We start from the raw sequence: 18,004 nt of genomic DNA, 5'->3' as shown, positions 1-18,004 counted from the left end.
GATAACACTTGTTTTGATACCTAATGTCTCCGCAAGCAAATTATTACCTGACAGGAAGCTGGTGCCTGTTGCCGGTACGACCGGAGTCGGTAGTGACGAAAGATTATTAAACATTAGACCTGTTATTTAGAAATGATTGCAGCCACAAAGGCTTTTTAGCGAAAGAAAGCAAGCAGTGTGCCCATATTCTGAATGTTTCTAGGCACATAACAACTTCTTTCTAAAAAAAAGTAACATGCAGAACTTTGAAATCATTTCTAAAATAGCAAGTGCAATTCTATGAAATGGCAACGATCTTCCTAGCAGTCGCCCCGACACCGACCGGTCGGTCGCCGGCGGCGGTGACAAAGGAATTAGGCCGGAAAAACTTTATAATGGAGTAGCCGAACAGGGCTGCCGGGTTTGTTAGATTATAATTCCATACGAGAACAAAATTCTCGGTAGATCTTCAACAAAAAATCAAAAGTACAGAAACAAAAATAAAATATAATATTTAAGTCCAAAATTAGCATTCCTATGTGTCGTAATACTAGATCACTCAAATAAAATACAAATATAATAAATATAACAAGAATTTGGAATAGCTAGGTATATTATATTCAGGGCGAGATTCTGAATCATACGTTCTACTCGCCTGGAGTAGTTTTGTTTTAAGGTTCGACATTTCGTGGTTTAGAGGTTTGGCAATTTCAAGACCACGCTTTTGATTGGAAAATTTTGAGGTTTGGATATGAGAATGGGATGGGACAGTGATTTCCCCAGTATGGTCTTGGGGGATAAGCTAAGGCTCGCGTGGGCAGGGGCACGTCCCTGCGTGACATTAGGGAAGTGGCAGGTAAACGGTGGTTAAATACAGCACAAAACAGGGAGACATGAAAAAGGATAGGAGAGACCTTTATCCAGGAGTGGATGAATCCGGGTTGAGGAAGAGGTATATTATTTAATATTAAAAAAAATATATTGAATTAATATATTAATAAAAACTATAACAAGTAGGGATAACAGTGACTTTTTACCTTTGTACAAATTTTGATCAGTGATATCTAAAATTAATTTCATTTCAAAGGGAAGGCTGTAGCAACTCTCAACTCTTTTTTCATATTAATATATTTTTTTGACAGGAAAAGCACTAAAATATTTATCCGTATTCAGTTTGTTTCTTAACTTAGATTTTGTTTTTTGTTTATATTTTTTTTGGAGGAAAATATGGGAGAAACTTTAGTACATGAATGAAACAAAATCTTTTCAAAAGATATCAACTTCTTCGGGCATATCGCCAATACCGCGCCTAATAAAGAGTAATAAGGATTTGTAGGAATATCTTTGTAACTCTGCAACTAGACACAACGATGACCTATGATTACTAAATAAAATTTAATAAAGAACACTAAAGTCAGATTAGACTAAAGACGCAGTTGAACATATCGTTAGATTTTTCTTTAAATAGGTAGATCGGTAGCTTACAGACGAAACCGGTAGACCTGGCAACTCTGTGATGGACTGACGTGACGGCGTTTTGCGGAGACGCGGGAAGGGAAATAAAATAATGGCGATAAAGGGCAGGTGGATGGGTATCATGGGTGGATATGAGGCGGCGGAATTTCCAAAATTTGTTATCTTATTGGAGTTTGTCTAACTCGACAGTCGTAGTGGAAGTGGAAACGGGGAAGTTGTTGTCCATCTCTGTTTAAGCTTAGACTTTTTATAGGCGTTTCATTCCAATGCATGTAATTCCTATGCCTAGACATCCCATTACCGGACCTGTATAGTACATAATATACAGTTCAAGTTAAAAGTGAATTTTAATCAAAGCTAATTTAAAGCAATTTCGTAAACATCGTAGCTTCGCCGGCATATACATCTGTTAATTTTTTCTATGTCTACTATTATACATTATATATTTAAATGTCCCGTTGAACAACAACAATCGAGTCGATTGTCTAACAAAATTACACGCCGACCCGCCATTTGAATACAATACCCGAGACAAATTCAGTCGCCAGCCAGCGGCTTATTAATACCCTCGACGCCCGAAATATCACGGACCCTGTACATATGGTAGCTAGCTGAGTTTCCGGTCAAAGGAAATAACTAGATAAAACTTTTTTTTCTAAAATTTTCAATCCCAAATTCTTGAGAGCACAAAAATACGTTCGTATGCCATCTGAATTATTTAATATTATTTTTTGATTTGACGAGTTTAAATCCTCTGTTTTTCTATCTCACACTCTTGTTTTTGTGAACAATAATAGTTATTTTTTATACACGACCATAAAATGGTATTTTATCGTCGACCGAAAAGATTAATTCACGAGTGAATTAATTTCGGGAGAAGTTTAACCTATCCTCGCTGTTAAAGTATCATTTAATCTACCCTTGCGGCTAAAGTACTATTTTATCTACTATTTTTGATAGATATAACTAACTGGGGTTTCCCAGGGGGTTTCCATTGGAAAAAAAAGATTTATGACAATTTTTTAATCGCTCAATTCATTGACAGCTACGGGCAAAATTATATGGCATTCATACAATTTAATTTTTGAAATAGATAGCCACGTGTCTTCTTTTTATGTTACAGTGGCTGTAGTTATCACTAAATTTGACGGTTAGGCTATACAATTTTTTTTGACAAGCAGCTTTTTCTGCTAAAAATTTTAAATATTTTTTTTCTCAAAAACGGTATAGAGTGTTTGATATCAAAATTCATAAAATTTTACAGAGAATTTAAGTATGTAATAAAAAATGGAGGTACCCATTTAAAATAAGAAAGTTGCTTTCAACTCCCGGTATTTCCGGAAGTGCCGCCATATTGAAAGTATTTTTAATCGATAGATCTCGTTGTGAAACACTAACGTGCAAAAAATCTCCGATCTAGATATTGTAGTTCTCCAGAAACTTCTAATGCAGGCTCAGCCTGCGACACCCTGTATAGCATACGTTTGTCCTTCGCCAGACCTCGTGCAATCTACCTGCCCTGCAGGAATGTCTTTTCAATAGACAAAACACAATGCAGCGACGCCCGATAAAGCAGCGTCGAGGGTTTTACCGCTCCTTTGGCAGTGCGTTATTGAATTTTTCGGATTATATGACGTCTGGATTGCGGAGTATCCGCGGAATTCCGATATCCGACGCCCCGGATACACGAGAGAATTAATGCCGACCTTCCGGACAGAGGGAAACAACGACACGTTCTTGTAGGAGTGTTTTTTCTTCAATAGAGGACAGAAATTTCAATTATTTAGTAATATATCCTTTGATTATTCTTTTCTCCTTTGATTATTCCTTTGAATTTGTCCTTTGATTAAACATATATGATCAGTAATGCAGTAAAACTCTAGATCAGGGGAAAAGTAGAATCTCCACTAGAGAGAGAGAGAGAGACAGAATAATTATAAAGAAACTAATGTTTGGCAGGATAAGAATAAGCTATAAGCTTGGTGCATCCTCCGCCGGTGCTGCCACCATCGGAGAATATCGTAAATAACTGATATATACAAATGCACGGGTTTAAATAGCGAGTATACGAAAGACTTATTATATAATTATTCTAAAAGTATTAGGAAGTATAATTTGTGAAAATTGTAAAACTAAAAATAAAAAAGTAAATATTTTGATATCTTTAGAAAATCTAATTTGTATTATAATTTATTATTCTAGCTAAAAAAACTTTTTAGATGAGTTCAACTACGGTAGCGAGTATAGTTTTACGCACCGGTTTTGGTAGTGGGGTCATAATTGGGCTTATTTCGGCTATAACGAAATTTTTTAAAGGCACATATAGGGTAATTATTTCTCATTATTAGTAAATAACAAATTAAAAATAAAACGTTCTCCAACCCAGTGTGAGTACATATCAAAGTAAAACCACTGACGAGGGGTAGGGGACAAAAAACTCACAATCTTTTAAGATGCTAAAATATACAATCAGAATAATAAACAAATTCGAATAGTCATACATAGGTCAAAAAATATAAAATACAATCACAAAACAAATTAAAAGATTATTTTTTTTTCAAAAAAGGTTAAAAAGTTATTTCTGTCTCAATTATTCAGTCACAGATAACATTATGGCAATCTCTGTTTGAAAATTAAAACAATTAAATTAAAATCATAAAGGGCAATAATTTAAGTTCAACAAAAAACGAAAAAACTTCAAGAACTTTCTCACCTGGAAACGACTTTCTTCTTGTAAAAACGAATCAACTTCTTCAGAACAATCTTCTAAATGTAAACATAACTTAATTTTTTCACAAATTTTTGCCACTCTGTCACTTTTGGCATTATTGTACCATTGTTCAAAAATATCTTTTATTTTAAGTACTGGATATTTTCCTAAAAAAAATCGAAAACTTAAAATATCACAGTTTTCCGCAGAAACTGAAATAATGGTTTTAAAGTACAATATTTATGACAACATTACAAGAAAAATTTCGTCTACCATTTTATACCATTTTTTTAAAACCTTAAATAAAACTACACTACTAATTTTCATTCAGACTCGATTTGACTTTTTGTAATGGCCATGTATATAAAAGCAATGATCGAATTTAACAACAACTAATATGGAAAAAGAATGTACTTACTATAAATGTTTTTCTCCATTTTGTGCAGCTAGGAAATATTCTTTTCGTCTACACGATATTCACCCCAATTTAATTGAAAAATGCGGTCACTTAAACATACTTCCACTATAATAAAAATACTGATATTCAATTTTTGGTATTTGCATTGCTGCTCATGTATCAATTTTTTTCATATATTTAAAAAATAAAAAATAAAAAAAAAAAAATAATAAAAAAAAAAAATAATAATAAAAAAAATAAAAAATAATATTTGTATAAATGGAAACAGGCTTTATTAGGTTTTTGTCCATAGAGCGCTACCACTGTGCGACGCCTAGTTCGGATTCTTTGTCACTTATTTTTTACTACTCGAACCAGCGCCAGCGTTACATCACACAAACCTCGTACCTGAGTGTTTTATAGTTTCAATAACTGCACTAGCAAAAAACTAATATATTTAACTATTATGACAAAGCCACGTATTGTATTAGTAAAAAAATAACAGACTTAAAAAAACTAACCCATTTTCATGCTACACTAACTCAAGATTCTTAAATCTTCAAATTCAATCCACTGAACCACCAAATTTCTCAAAACCAACAACTTATAAGCGTTTCTGTCTTTTTTTATTTCTTAGAGAGTTAGGCTGATAGATAAAGAAAGTATTTTTTAATAGATAGACAGCCTAGGAGAGGATTAGTAGGATTAAACGAAACTGAAAAAAAGGATTTAAAATACTGGGTATAACAGATAGGGAGCCGAATCAAGCAAACCGTTACAGCTTGCTAACAAGCTCCGAAGAGAAAAAAAAGGTATAGGATTATTATTATTATCATCATCGTTATAATACCGTATAATATGGTAAGCTTAGACCATCAAAGTGAAGAGAGGTAAAATTTTGGGTTAAAAATCTTGGTTTTTACCTTTTTTTTGAGTTTTCAGACAATTCTGAAAAGAGAAGTGTCTGGTATTGAAATATTTTCAGTCAGTATGTATCTTGGAGGCTAAGATGGCTATGACAATTTTGTTGGATGAATCTTTAGTTTTACAGAAAAGCAGGGTTGGAAAAAATCATGGTTTTAAAAAAAAAATCAAAAAATCAGATTTTTTTTATTTTAATTCAAAACAATATTTAAATCGGATTTCCAAATGATTAGGACTTATTTACAATTAACCTATCCTGAATGGCTAAATCTATATAACTCTGCCTGATACCGATAACATTAACAATTCTACTGCGCGTGTCATTTTTCCACATAGGTCACCAATATATTCCAAAAAAAAAGTCGCTCGCTTCAGATCAAAAGGATTTTTTTTCAAACATCTCAAAAATATTAACTTTTGTCATTTTAACGCCTAGGCATAAAAGTAAAGCACAGTTACGCCTAAGCACAAAAGTACAAAAATATATTATTAAAGTGATATTAAGTCTTAATTTCAACGAGTGTACAAATTGTTGCCCGATTACTGTTCATATTATTTGCAAAGTTTGAAATTGATTAAAAATTATTTGAAATGTTTTAAAATAAACAGTATGTTCTATTCGGAGTAAAAATGTAATTTTTGTGCCTCCCTGTAATGTCTGAATAGCTTTACGATGGTCCTTCAAAGGTACAGCATCGTCAAAAAAAGGATAATTTTTACTCCTAATAAAGCAATACACTATTGTTCGGAAATAGTCTTAAGTCGAGAATGAAATTAGTATGCATTATCTAATGTCAAAGTGTAAAGTACTCACTGCAGATAAAAAAATGTCGGTAGGAATTTGGAAACATACAACCGTTTCAAAAAAAATATAACACATCACATTTTCTGACAACGATTATAGATTCTCGGGAATGAAGATATAGTCCCTATATCAGAAGAACCTAGTTCTGCACTAGACTTTGCGAATGATATGTATTCGAACAGCGAATTTATGTCACTTATACATAAATTTTAAAATAAATCCCTGCATTTAGCGGTCTAATGGATTCACACGAAATTACTTCAAAAATCGGTCCAACATTTAAATTGACGAATAGATATTTTTATATAATTTTATAACATTTACAATTATTTTTCGATTTATTATCTGTTATATTTGTGGTAGAAATATTTATTCTAGTTTTCTAGGATACATTTTTATAACTTACAGTTATTTTTTGGTTTATTATAAAGTTTCAATAAAATTATTTTTTTGATTTAAATCACATAATTAAAATTAAAAAAATTACTTGATTTAAATCATGTCAACCCTGCAGAAAAGTAGCTCAGGTTCATGAAAACCGTAAGGTTTAATATTTACCTACTAATAAGCCAGATGTAATATGCAATCAAAATATGAGACACTCTGTATATCTCAAAATTTCTCTATAAAAAAATATTAACACGTCTATAGAAAAATATTTTGTGAATATGTTCGGCTCTTCGTATACTCTATACACTTCGATAGTCGCAGTCCTCCTTTTAAAATTTATCACCGAATTTAATCTAAACGAATTTACATAGCGCTAATAAAATAAAGTTCATATATTATTAATGTAGTTTTGTAAACTGAATTAAATTATATTAATTAGGAGAAAACAAGTTTTTCCCTCCGCTGTTCCGCCCGATTATATGGGAAACAGCGTGCACACACACAAAAGATACGTTATATTATATGGAGTTTTTGGATTTAACTGAAGTCGTGTACAGACAGACCAGTTTTGGGTATAAAACAAGGTTTTTTTTTGGTTCGAAAAAAGAAATTATTAATTAATATTTTTTTTTGGAAATCGTATATGATTTTATGAGGATCAAATATACCTTGGATCCACAATTGGATTAGCTGAATACACACGGAACAGTTTTATCGGCCGATTTGACCGATTTATCATCGAATTGCAGAAATTGTTAGGAAAAATCTGCTGGTTTATGTCATCAAGAAAATTTGAATTTTGGCAGATAAATTGCTGACAAAAAGGGTATAACTGGATTAATATAGGAAATCTGCCCCCGCGGCTTTTTTGACTCGCACTCAGCGGATCGCTTTAGGTTTTCGAGATTTTCAAAAAACCTGTTTTTTCAATTTTATTTTTATTTTTATAGTAAAATTAAAAATTATTTATTATTTTTAATGAAAAAAAATTTCTACTCACTTTTTTAAACTAAACAAAAATATAAGTTAGTTTAAACTGAATATTTTAGAAAAAATAATTGTTTTTAGTTTTTTTCATTGTTCCACCACTTCAAAAAATTCTAAAAAATTCCTGAGTGTAAATACATTTCGAGTATAAAAGACATTTTCTGACGATTTTTAGTAAGTGACATATTTCACAAAGATTAAAAAATGAAGATTTTAATTTTCTCTCCTCCGCTAAAAATCGATTCTTCGCTTAAGAATCATGATCATATTATTTTTTCATGTCTTAGACTTCTAAGAATTAGAAAAAAGCATCATTAAATAATTTTGAATTTTATTATAAAAATAAAAATAAAATTGAAAAAAACCAGTTTTTTTGAAAATCTCGAAAACCGTTTGAGTTAAAGAGCTAAAAATTTAGGTAAATTAGTTTGATTCGACACCAAATCGATCCGCTGAGTGCGAAAACAAAAAAAAATAGCTTTATACAAGAAATTTATTGGATCTAAGTATATTGCCATAGTCTTTCCCTGGCTGTAGTGTCGTGACCAGGCCATTCTAAACTAAATCGATTCATTACCGAAGATTGACGACATTCAATCGGTAAGCTTGACAACGCCGCCACAATTGGTTCTGGATAAATTGTATGCGGAATATCGGGAACATAAAAGAGAGCGGGGAAATCCCATAAAAGGACCATTAACGAAATTAGATTTTATTTTGTTGTGGTTTGTTCTTCTGTATCGGCCGACACAGCAACGCAGGGGGTATTGAAGAGACAAAAAAGCAATATAAGGGTAACAGATAAAATAAATAAGGCGGAGAATAGAAAAAATGGGTATAAATCGGAACAAATGGAGGTATTTGTATGCTAAAGATTCGCGTTTGTTTGACCGCAAAAATGGCAACGATCTAAAAAGTCGATAGAAGGAATATAAGAGGTTCCGAAATCCCGAGGAGAGTTAAAAAGTTGTAAAGACTGTAAAGTGATCTAAATATTCATTTGCCAGTTTAAAAAGGAAAGGTTATTTGAATTAAGTTACGGTAAAAAGACTGAGAATAGTTTGAGTTTCCAAAAACGGATTTAGAAAAACTATTTAAATTATAGTAAAAAAATAATCAAGAAGATGGTATTTAGTCCTTACATGTCCGTTTTTTTTTCTGTAATAATGTTGTAAATAAACTTATTACAAATTTTTGTAAAAAGAACATAATAAAATTGCCATAAAATTGTACAAGACAATGATTGATGAAAAGTTGATTCTCACTATACCGTCCGTTTCCATTCCATATCCGTTCCGTTTTTTTATCGCTATGTTTACTATCTTTCTGACCGCCTTAAATACGTATAAAAATAGCCAAAAATGGTCAAAACAAACAAACACACAATAAGCATTACAATTTTCTCAATTTTGACAAAAAATATTCCATTAAATCCAAATTTTATCTCTAGATATCTCAGATAATCGAGTTAACGCCCTTGTAGCTTTCTATATTTTTTGGGGGATACGACATTACCGGATAATCGTAGATGGTTATCTGAGAGTTCTGAATGGTTTTACGCTGTGGACTACCGTGTAGAGTCTCCACCGACTGGCTGAGAATAATTATAACTCGTCTCGATCCCATTCATGGGTAAATTATGGTCAGCTTTTGTGGATGATATGAATTCTGTTATCAGAGTGGGCTACTTGCGTAGCTAACCAGCGTCGTGCAATAATATTTTATAGATCTATTTATTTACCTATATAGTAGTTTATTAATAAATCTTGCTTTTGAATAATTAGAAACGTTTTCGAACGTTTTTTACGCGCGCTGGGAGTAAAAATTCAAAGCCGCGACACACGAGCTAACGAGACGAAAAGTGGTAAGGATGGCACAATCGCGCAAACTCCAAAAAACATTTGGTTTAAAGTTAAGAAAATCATTATAATAAACTTAATACTGTACCTGTGTACCAATATCCTCTGGTTGTGTGCTAGGAAGTAAACTTCAATCATATTTTCATCGGTAGGTTTGTAGCTTCTGAATAACGGTCTAGGTAAAACATCTAGTTAATTGGCTAGCTCAGAATTAAAATTGTTAGAATTAAGCAACTCGCATTTTCATTGGAGGACATTGTCAAATTTATTTCAAACCAATAATCAACGAGAATATTCGTATAATTTAACAAAATTACTGTAAATCACTATAAATAATGAAGAAAACATGTGAACAAAAACAGACCACACAAATTGTCGGTTAGGTTCAAAATTTCTTAAACAAATTTTAAGGGGCGTTAACATTATTAGGCAATTGCATGAAAATATGTATTTTGGGTGGTTCCATAAAATTTACTTTCAACAAGAAGTCAATTTGACCTAATTATTCTAGTTCTATCTTGACGAAACAGGAAAATTAACAAAAGAAAACTGATAATAACTAGAGATAAAAGAAATAATAAAGAAACATACGAATAGAACACCTTCTAACATACAAAATGAATTTAAGTGATGAAATTTTCAGCACATGATAATTGAATGTGCCGATTAATCTTGAATTTTTACAGGTCGCAGACCATATCCCATTGTTATATGCACCACTCTCTGATCAGATAATCATAGGGCTATTGTTACAACAAAAATGCTAATTGTTTTCTAATTTTTTTGGCAATTCTTAGTACCTAAACGATTTATAAACAGTTTTTTTGTTGAGGGTGTTAAACAGGCTGTAACGATAAAAATGAAATAGAATTCATTTTAATTTATTCAAATAGAATTTGTGAAAAACAATCTATAGTGAAAGTAAAGTAGTTTCAAATCCTTTGTTAAATTACTTTAATACAAAACTCTGTTATACAGAGTGGTCCGAACTGTATTCCGGAAACTTCGGCAGCATAATATACTGCAGATAAAATTAAGTAAAAATGATCGTTTAAATGTATGTCCTAAAATGCTTGGTATCGGAGATAGAGGGTGTAGAAGTTTCATTTTTATTTCGATTTTTTCCAAATAATTTATATTTAATATATATTTTATATAATTTTTATTATATTATCACATACTGTGCAAAATATTCTGGTAGATACAGCCAAACATCTCTAATATTTATTTTCAGAAAAGTATATACGTTTCGAGCTCCCACTAAACAAAGATCTCCAAACTTATACATACTCGCGAACATCCACGCTTTGTATGTAGTACACACACTCAGCTCGACTTTCATGAATGACAAACAGACTTGTCGCCAAACGTAAAGGGATGGATACACGAGGATATCCCCGGGGAGAGCACAGTTCCCCTCGAGCCCTTTTCGGGATATTTGCACGTATATTAAAGTGTACTTTGGCTCGGGCGAAAGGGCTAAAGTATGTATTCTGGTCTCGTTTCGATGTGGAGAGGTTCGTAGGGTTATAGGCGATTAGTTGATTGAAAGATTTGATGAAAGTTTTTGTTTATGGGATTTGGGGAGGATATGGCAGAATCATCTATATATTTTTTCATACATAAATTGAATGATTGTAATGAAACTATTGTTATTGATTAATAATAATACGTAGAATATGAAAATATAGTTATTTTTGCCTTACGAGTACGGTACTAAAACCCAGGCATGCAAAATTGTAAAAGTTAATATTATATTCTAAAAGTACATCAAATTTTCTACAGATCCTGAAATTTTCATATTTTTATAGCTATGTTTATACTATTCTTCTGAACGCTTTGAAAATACAAGAAAATTGGAGATATTGGATAAGTTAGCTATTGTAATGACTCTACTGTTATTAACTAATAATAATACGTAGAATAAGGATATACAGGGTGTCCCAGAAATAAGTGCAAGTATTTTAAGAGGTGGTAGATCTCGATAAAAGAAACATATTTTCTCTTTATCGTTTTTTTTAAATAAGTCCAAAATAACGGAGTTATTTTACTTTGAAAAATACAAAAAAATATATTTTTTCCTAAAATTTTGAGAACCACTGGATCTTTTCTGGATTTCTTTCTTGTAAATTTAATTTAAAACCTGTTGTCATATTATCAAGAAATTATGTTTTTTAACTAAAAACATTTCCAAAAAAATTTTCAACAATTTTTTTTTTTGCGGAAAAGAACTCATAGGCGTGTTTCTGGGGTTGAACTATACTACCAGTTAAAATACTTGCACTTATTTCTGGGACACCCTGTATAGTTGTGTACGGTACTAGATGTAAACGAACTTTTAACCGTCAACTAAATCTTTTCAAAAACAATAAGGGTTGAAAATGCAACTTTCTAACAAAACTAAAGCTTTCAAGCCTTTAATAGTTTATATATTCTAAATCTACATAAAATGTCCTACAAATCCTGAAATTTTGATATTTTTTAGGCTATGTTTAGTATCGTTCTGAGCGTCTTGAAAATGTGTAAAAAATAGCCAAATATTGGTAAATTTTTCAACATTTTTCCTTGCATCATAAAAATTGGCGATTTTAATCAAGCCATTAACCACAAGTATTGGTCAAGTATAAGTAAATTTGGCTCAGAAATTGTACAGGAAGACAGAATTAATTCCATTAAACTTCGCAAAAATGTCAGATTATTATAAAAATACCCCAATTCCTCTAGAACAAAAATAAATAGATAAAACCTATATACGCTTATTTTCCAGAAAATAATCCCGAAAACCACATAATATCTCTACTAAAGTTCATATTTATTCCCTGGATAACACGAATAAACAACATTTTCCCCAAACTCATAACCGTTTGATCCAGAACTGACACACGAGTGTATTTGTGTTGACACACGGTCAACACTCGTCCACGGCCAGGTCCCGTCCAGATTTTCAATTAGTTCTCTTTCTATTTGTCCAACCCTCGTCTCGAAGCACAGAGAGAGATACTTGTAGGAAGAGAACCGATAATATACAGGGCGTCTCAAAATTAGGTACATACTCATCATTATTGTTTAGCCGAAAAATATTTCTTTAAATATATTGCTACAAATTTATACCTCCACAGATGCATGAACAATACGTTTATTTGTATTGTAAAGGCTTAAAAAGCCTCTTTTAATTTTCTTTTAGAGGCTATTCTATCTCTTCTTTCATAATAATTTTGGCGTCGTTAAAATCTACTCTGTGCCCTTTGTCCCATGCATGTTGACAAATCTTAGATTTGCTAAAATCGCGCTTTCTTGAATAATCTTTATGTTCTTTAATTCTTTAATTTAAGGGTTTGTTTTGTTTCACCATCATAAAATTTATCACATTCACATGGTATTTTGTAAGATGGTGGATAGTCCTTAGAGAACTACAGAAAAAAACAGCAGAAAAAACATTATTCTTAACACAATAAAGGAGAAAACTTCTAAATCCAAGATTGCAGGGACTATGGTTGGTCAAGTAAATAACAGATTCAGTGGTTAATGATTTGAAATAATATAGCGCGTTGTTAAAGTTTAGTTTACAGGTAATTTCAGACACTCTGTATATATGTGACTAGAAAGAATAATCAATCGGCAAACAAGAAGAGACGGGCAAATATAGATCTGGCTGTACAGGGCCGTTCTGTTTGTTTTCGATATTGTTTGTTTTGCTTTGATATCAAAGACGCGTGTAACGTCAGCATGACGATTGGGGTTGATCATATTAATTTAAGAGGGAAAAAGAGAAAGAAATAAACAGTATAAAAGCAAGAGAGAGACACACAAATATCCATAAAAAATTTATATCATTACCTCACGTTAAAAAAAAACAAAAATAGATACTTATAATATCAGGTATTAATATCATAAGGGTATTAATACCAAGGGCAAAGTTGCTTTCTCGAGACTCGCACCTGTACATTTTGTATATTTGTTGCTTTAAAAAAAAATTAAAATGTCAATATTCCATGGGTATATTGATAAATATGGTCTGAATTATAAGAAAATGCATTTTCTATGAAAACTTGAAGAGATAGGTAAAAAATGCTATAATACAAAATTAATAGACAATTAAATAGTGCATCTGATTCTCGTAAAATATACAGGATGTTCCATTTAAATTAAAGAAGTTATTACCGTTTAAAGCTAGTAATTATTTTAAATAATTTTTTAGAGACTTTGTATAAGGTAGTACAATTTTTATTATTACAACACAAAATTTAATAAATAGAAAAACTTCAGTACAATTTTGGTTTTAAAAAGTCAAATACATCTAGAGAAATGAATCATTAAATTTGTTACTGTATTTTCACAATAACGCAAATATTTCAAAAACGGTAAGATTAAAATGCGGTAAACCTTAACCAAATTTACCTTTATTTTAATCGTAGAAACTAAAAATGTTTTAATTTTTGACAAATTCGATCTTACTTTTTCGTAAACGACTCCTAGAGCTCGACCTCGCCAAAATTACGATCGATTATTATTTCGCAGCCGTCTTTGACGCCGTTTTTTCGGTCATACTCTGTTAACCTATGGCGGCCTCAGTGGAAATATTTAAAACGTGTAGATGATAATTTTGAGAGAGCCGGTCTTGACTCGCAATCGCCATAATTCTCTTCCAGGCCTATTATTATTATTATTCGCGGGTCTGCGGCTGATGGCGGACCTGAATTATACCGCCGCGGCTCCGGACCCGGAGGAGAGTCACTCCGGAACCCGGAAAAGGAGTTTTTCCGCTTGATTTACTGGAAAATTCCAGCCCAATTATCTCCCATATTTATGCGGTGTAGTTTCTTTATTTTCCCGGTTCTGGATACGGCGTTCTGATGTATGATAATCGCTTCATAATTGTGAATAAAATTTGATAAAAAAAAAATAATTATAAAAACGTAGGAAATCCCATGCACGTTTTGAAGTGTCCAAAATATTGGCTTTCCTAGTAATTTTACAGCTAAGTAGCTAATATGGTAATCGCAAAACAATTTCCGATGCACGTGATCAACTTTGAGTGACAGGCGATGGCGACAGCGTTGCCAAATTGTGATGGATTTATGAGATGAATTTTAATTTAAAATGGTAATTATTGGGAAAACTGGAAATCGTCAGATTTTCACCAAAATTGGTATACACCCTATTTTGAGGTCGTAGATTACGAATCTGAACTTTTTTCTTGGCGGTCTCTTACCGTTTTTCAGAAAAACGGAAAATTATTTCAACATCAAACTTTTCTTAATTTCTCATATTTTTAAGGTTTTCTAGCACAGATTTTGTTAGGTATTCAATAAACAATGATGCTATTGCTATTTTCTATTACTTTTTTAACCAATTCTATGCATAATAGAGGAAAATTTGCTAAAATAAATTTGTAAAATCTGAAAATGTTGGGTTATGTGTTTCTGGCATTTAAAGCAACGTTGCCAATGCTAAACCTAAATTTAGCGTGTTTTTTCGCTCATTCTGGGATTACGAAAGGCGATCGCGAGAAGAACTCTTCCTTCCCATAATTGCTCTTTTACCAACGAGATCTGACTATTTATAACCACGAAGTTGCAAGAAAGAGTTTTGATTGCATTGGTTACAATTTCCATGCGGAGGGTGTTAATCTTTTGTTGTTATATTATATCAAAAAAAGATTAACTCCCTCCGCAAAGCAATCAAAACTCTTCCCCGTAACTTTGTGGATATAGGTAGGTGTATATTTAATTATTGCGATCTCATAATAGGTAATTTATTTAAAATCCCTAATCACCCGAAAAAATTGAAGATATGGGAACGTTGTAAATTTTCAAATTTCTAGATTAGGTCTAGAATATATTTGTCTCTCTCATTACATAGGAGAGAGAAAGAAGGATATATCAAATGTCAAACTTCCAACTGGTCTCAATTTTCTTTGTTATTTTGTTAAGAAAAGTGTTTTTCAGTAAAATTTTGGACATTTTTCTATCCCCAATCAAGTGTGGCTTTTAGTTAAACTATAATATAATGAAAATATAGTGAAATTATTACTTTACAGGGCCGAAATAAAGAAAAATTCAATGTTGAAATAATTTTCCGCTTTTCTGAAAAACGGTAAGAAACCGCCAAGAAAAAAGTTCAGATTCGTAATCTACGACCTCAAAATAGTGTGTAAATAGTGGTGAAAATCGGACGATTTCCAGTTTTCCCAATAATTACCATTAAAATTGACAAACAACATATTTATTATATCATTTTTTAAAGAGTTTTTCGTTTTATTTTTAATTTAATAACTAATATTTTGGTGATTAATTGATTTATTTGTTTTATAGCTTATTTTACTTATTACAGATTGGCAAAACTAGTCCTTTATGAAGATTATTATAAGCGTTATTATGGGTTTTTTATTTACTGATGTACATTTTACAACGCCATAAGTGGTAATAACAAGTGAGAGGGTGCTGTTAATGCACAAACTAACAATCACAGAATTTAATGAAAATTAACTTTGAAAGTGGTATAATGTGCTTATCAATCAAACTTACTTTTCTGACTGCAGTCAAGGATAATAAAGGACCTTTATAGTCGCACGTTCTAGTTCAAAACAGTTAAAAAAAAAACAGGGAAGCAACAAGCTCTTTGCTTCGACTGTTTAAATGCTTCGGCATATTTTCAACACACAATTTCAAGAAATGCAATATAAAAACTCGAAAATTTAGTTCTTAAAAGAACTGTTTGTGCTTAAAAGTGCAATTTTTAAAAAATACTATGAAAATATTCAAAAAAAAAGAGAATTACTCACAAAGATTCAACAACACGGTATTATACAAAATAATGACTGACACTAGGATAATTATTGTCAAACAATAAAGGACAACATTGCTGAACACGGCGCAATGTGACCAACATATCGATAATAAAATTCGGTTTAAACTAATTTTTGCAGCTTTAATCTAAATAAAATATCTGTTACATTCTGTGCTCTATAAAGTAAAATGAAGAGCTGCTCGGTATCTTAATTTATACAACAAATTTAAACATTTTCGCCAAAATTTTATTGCTTACATTTGCAATTACTATAGACTGTTACATGTTCAGTTTTAATTTGAAAAGTTTGTTTAGTTTTTCTTAAATTACTTAAAATCCTCTTGTCCAAAATTGTTCAAATTGGCAAGCTTCAATCAGCATACCTTCAAAAAACATATTTACGAATTCACCGTAAAATTAACAGTAAGTAGGGGAACCAAAATATGGTTAAATCAAATTAAAAACCTTCGTAAGCTGCTTGTTTATTTTCAATTCTATTCTTTGTCTTCAGGTAAACGAGCTACAACAAAAAGAAGAAAGCCAGTCTCGCAAGCTTGATGGGGCTGGTAAAGGACCACCAGAAAGCTACCTTCTAATTATAAAGATTCCCATCTATCGATAAACATCCTGCTCACACACACACGGCTTCTTTCCCTTTACCTCCTTTTCACCTATTCTATCTAAGGCCCTTTTTATGAATGAAACTGGCGAGAGTGTCACCATATAACCGGACATTTCACCTTGTCGTGGTTAATTCTTAAGGTGCGTCCACATTGCTCGAGATCCTGCCCGCGCTCTTGCTTCTGACTGTGCTTGCGCTTCCTGTTTGTCGTATTTCTGAAGATCTTTCTGCCCACAACACATCCCAAGACACACTGCCTCCTCCATGGAAGGATCCTATTTCAGTCAATATGGAACTTTAGACGAAAAATATCGTGACTATATTTGTTTTTACATAGATGGCTCGAAATCTGACCAAGATGTTGGCTGTGCTTTTTACAGCCCGGTTGCTAATAAAAAAATTAGATTACCTAATTTCTCTGGCATTTTAACAGCCGAACTCACAGCTATTTATCAGGCTCTTATACAAATTTGGAGCATGCCACCGATTGAAGCATTAATACTCTCTGATTCACTTAGTTCCCTCAACAGTATTGCTTCTTTAAACCCCAAAATCTCTAACCTGGAGATCTAGTATATAAATTTACTGAAAGAAACTACAATGTTAACTTTATGTGGATTCCTGGATACTCTGACATTGCTGGTAACGACCGAGCAGACAAACTGGCTAACGAGGCAACGCTCTTACAGAATATTGAAGGAACTCCATCCGTTGTCAATTTCAGAAATTTCCACAAAAAAGTGTTCTTCAGTATACTTCAAAATGAATGGGACATCCTCGAGGGAACTAATAAACTTAGATCACACATGCCACTCCGTCATCTGTACCAAAATATATATTCTCTTGAACGCGGATCTTTCTGTAAAGTTGTTAGAACCCTCACAGGACACTCATATCTTACCAAATCATATATTATCAGAAATGAACCCCCTCCGAAATGCACCCTATGGAATAACTTAATGTTAATGAGACACATTCTTTTTGAATGCTTACCTGTTGCCTCCCATAGGTCTAGATTCTTTAATGCTGTTACCTATGAGAATATTTTCGCGCCTTTTAACATTTC

At 32.1% G+C, this 18,004-nt stretch overlaps 1 protein-coding gene across 1 annotated transcript in view; it reads left to right on the top strand.

Moving 5' to 3' along the window:
- Window positions 1-16,938, top strand: part of LOC115891193 (ribosome-binding protein 1-like) — a 65,402-nt gene extending 48,464 nt beyond the window's left edge. Inside the window, exon 6 of the mRNA XM_030911604.1 lies at window positions 16,828-16,938. Within this exon, the coding sequence (XP_030767464.1) occupies window positions 16,828-16,938 (111 nt within the window). The remainder of the gene's footprint in view (window positions 1-16,827) is intronic.
- Window positions 16,939-18,004: the final 1,066 nt, after the last annotated feature.

Source organism: Sitophilus oryzae, unplaced genomic scaffold (genome assembly GCF_002938485.1).
Source record: "Sitophilus oryzae breed Bouriz unplaced genomic scaffold, Soryzae_2.0 scaffold_979_pilon_pilon, whole genome shotgun sequence".
In the NCBI taxonomy this organism is placed as follows: Eukaryota; Metazoa; Arthropoda; class Insecta; order Coleoptera; family Curculionidae; genus Sitophilus; species Sitophilus oryzae.
Note: the sequence above shows the minus strand (reverse complement) of the source record. Positions and strands in the feature narration are given on the sequence as shown.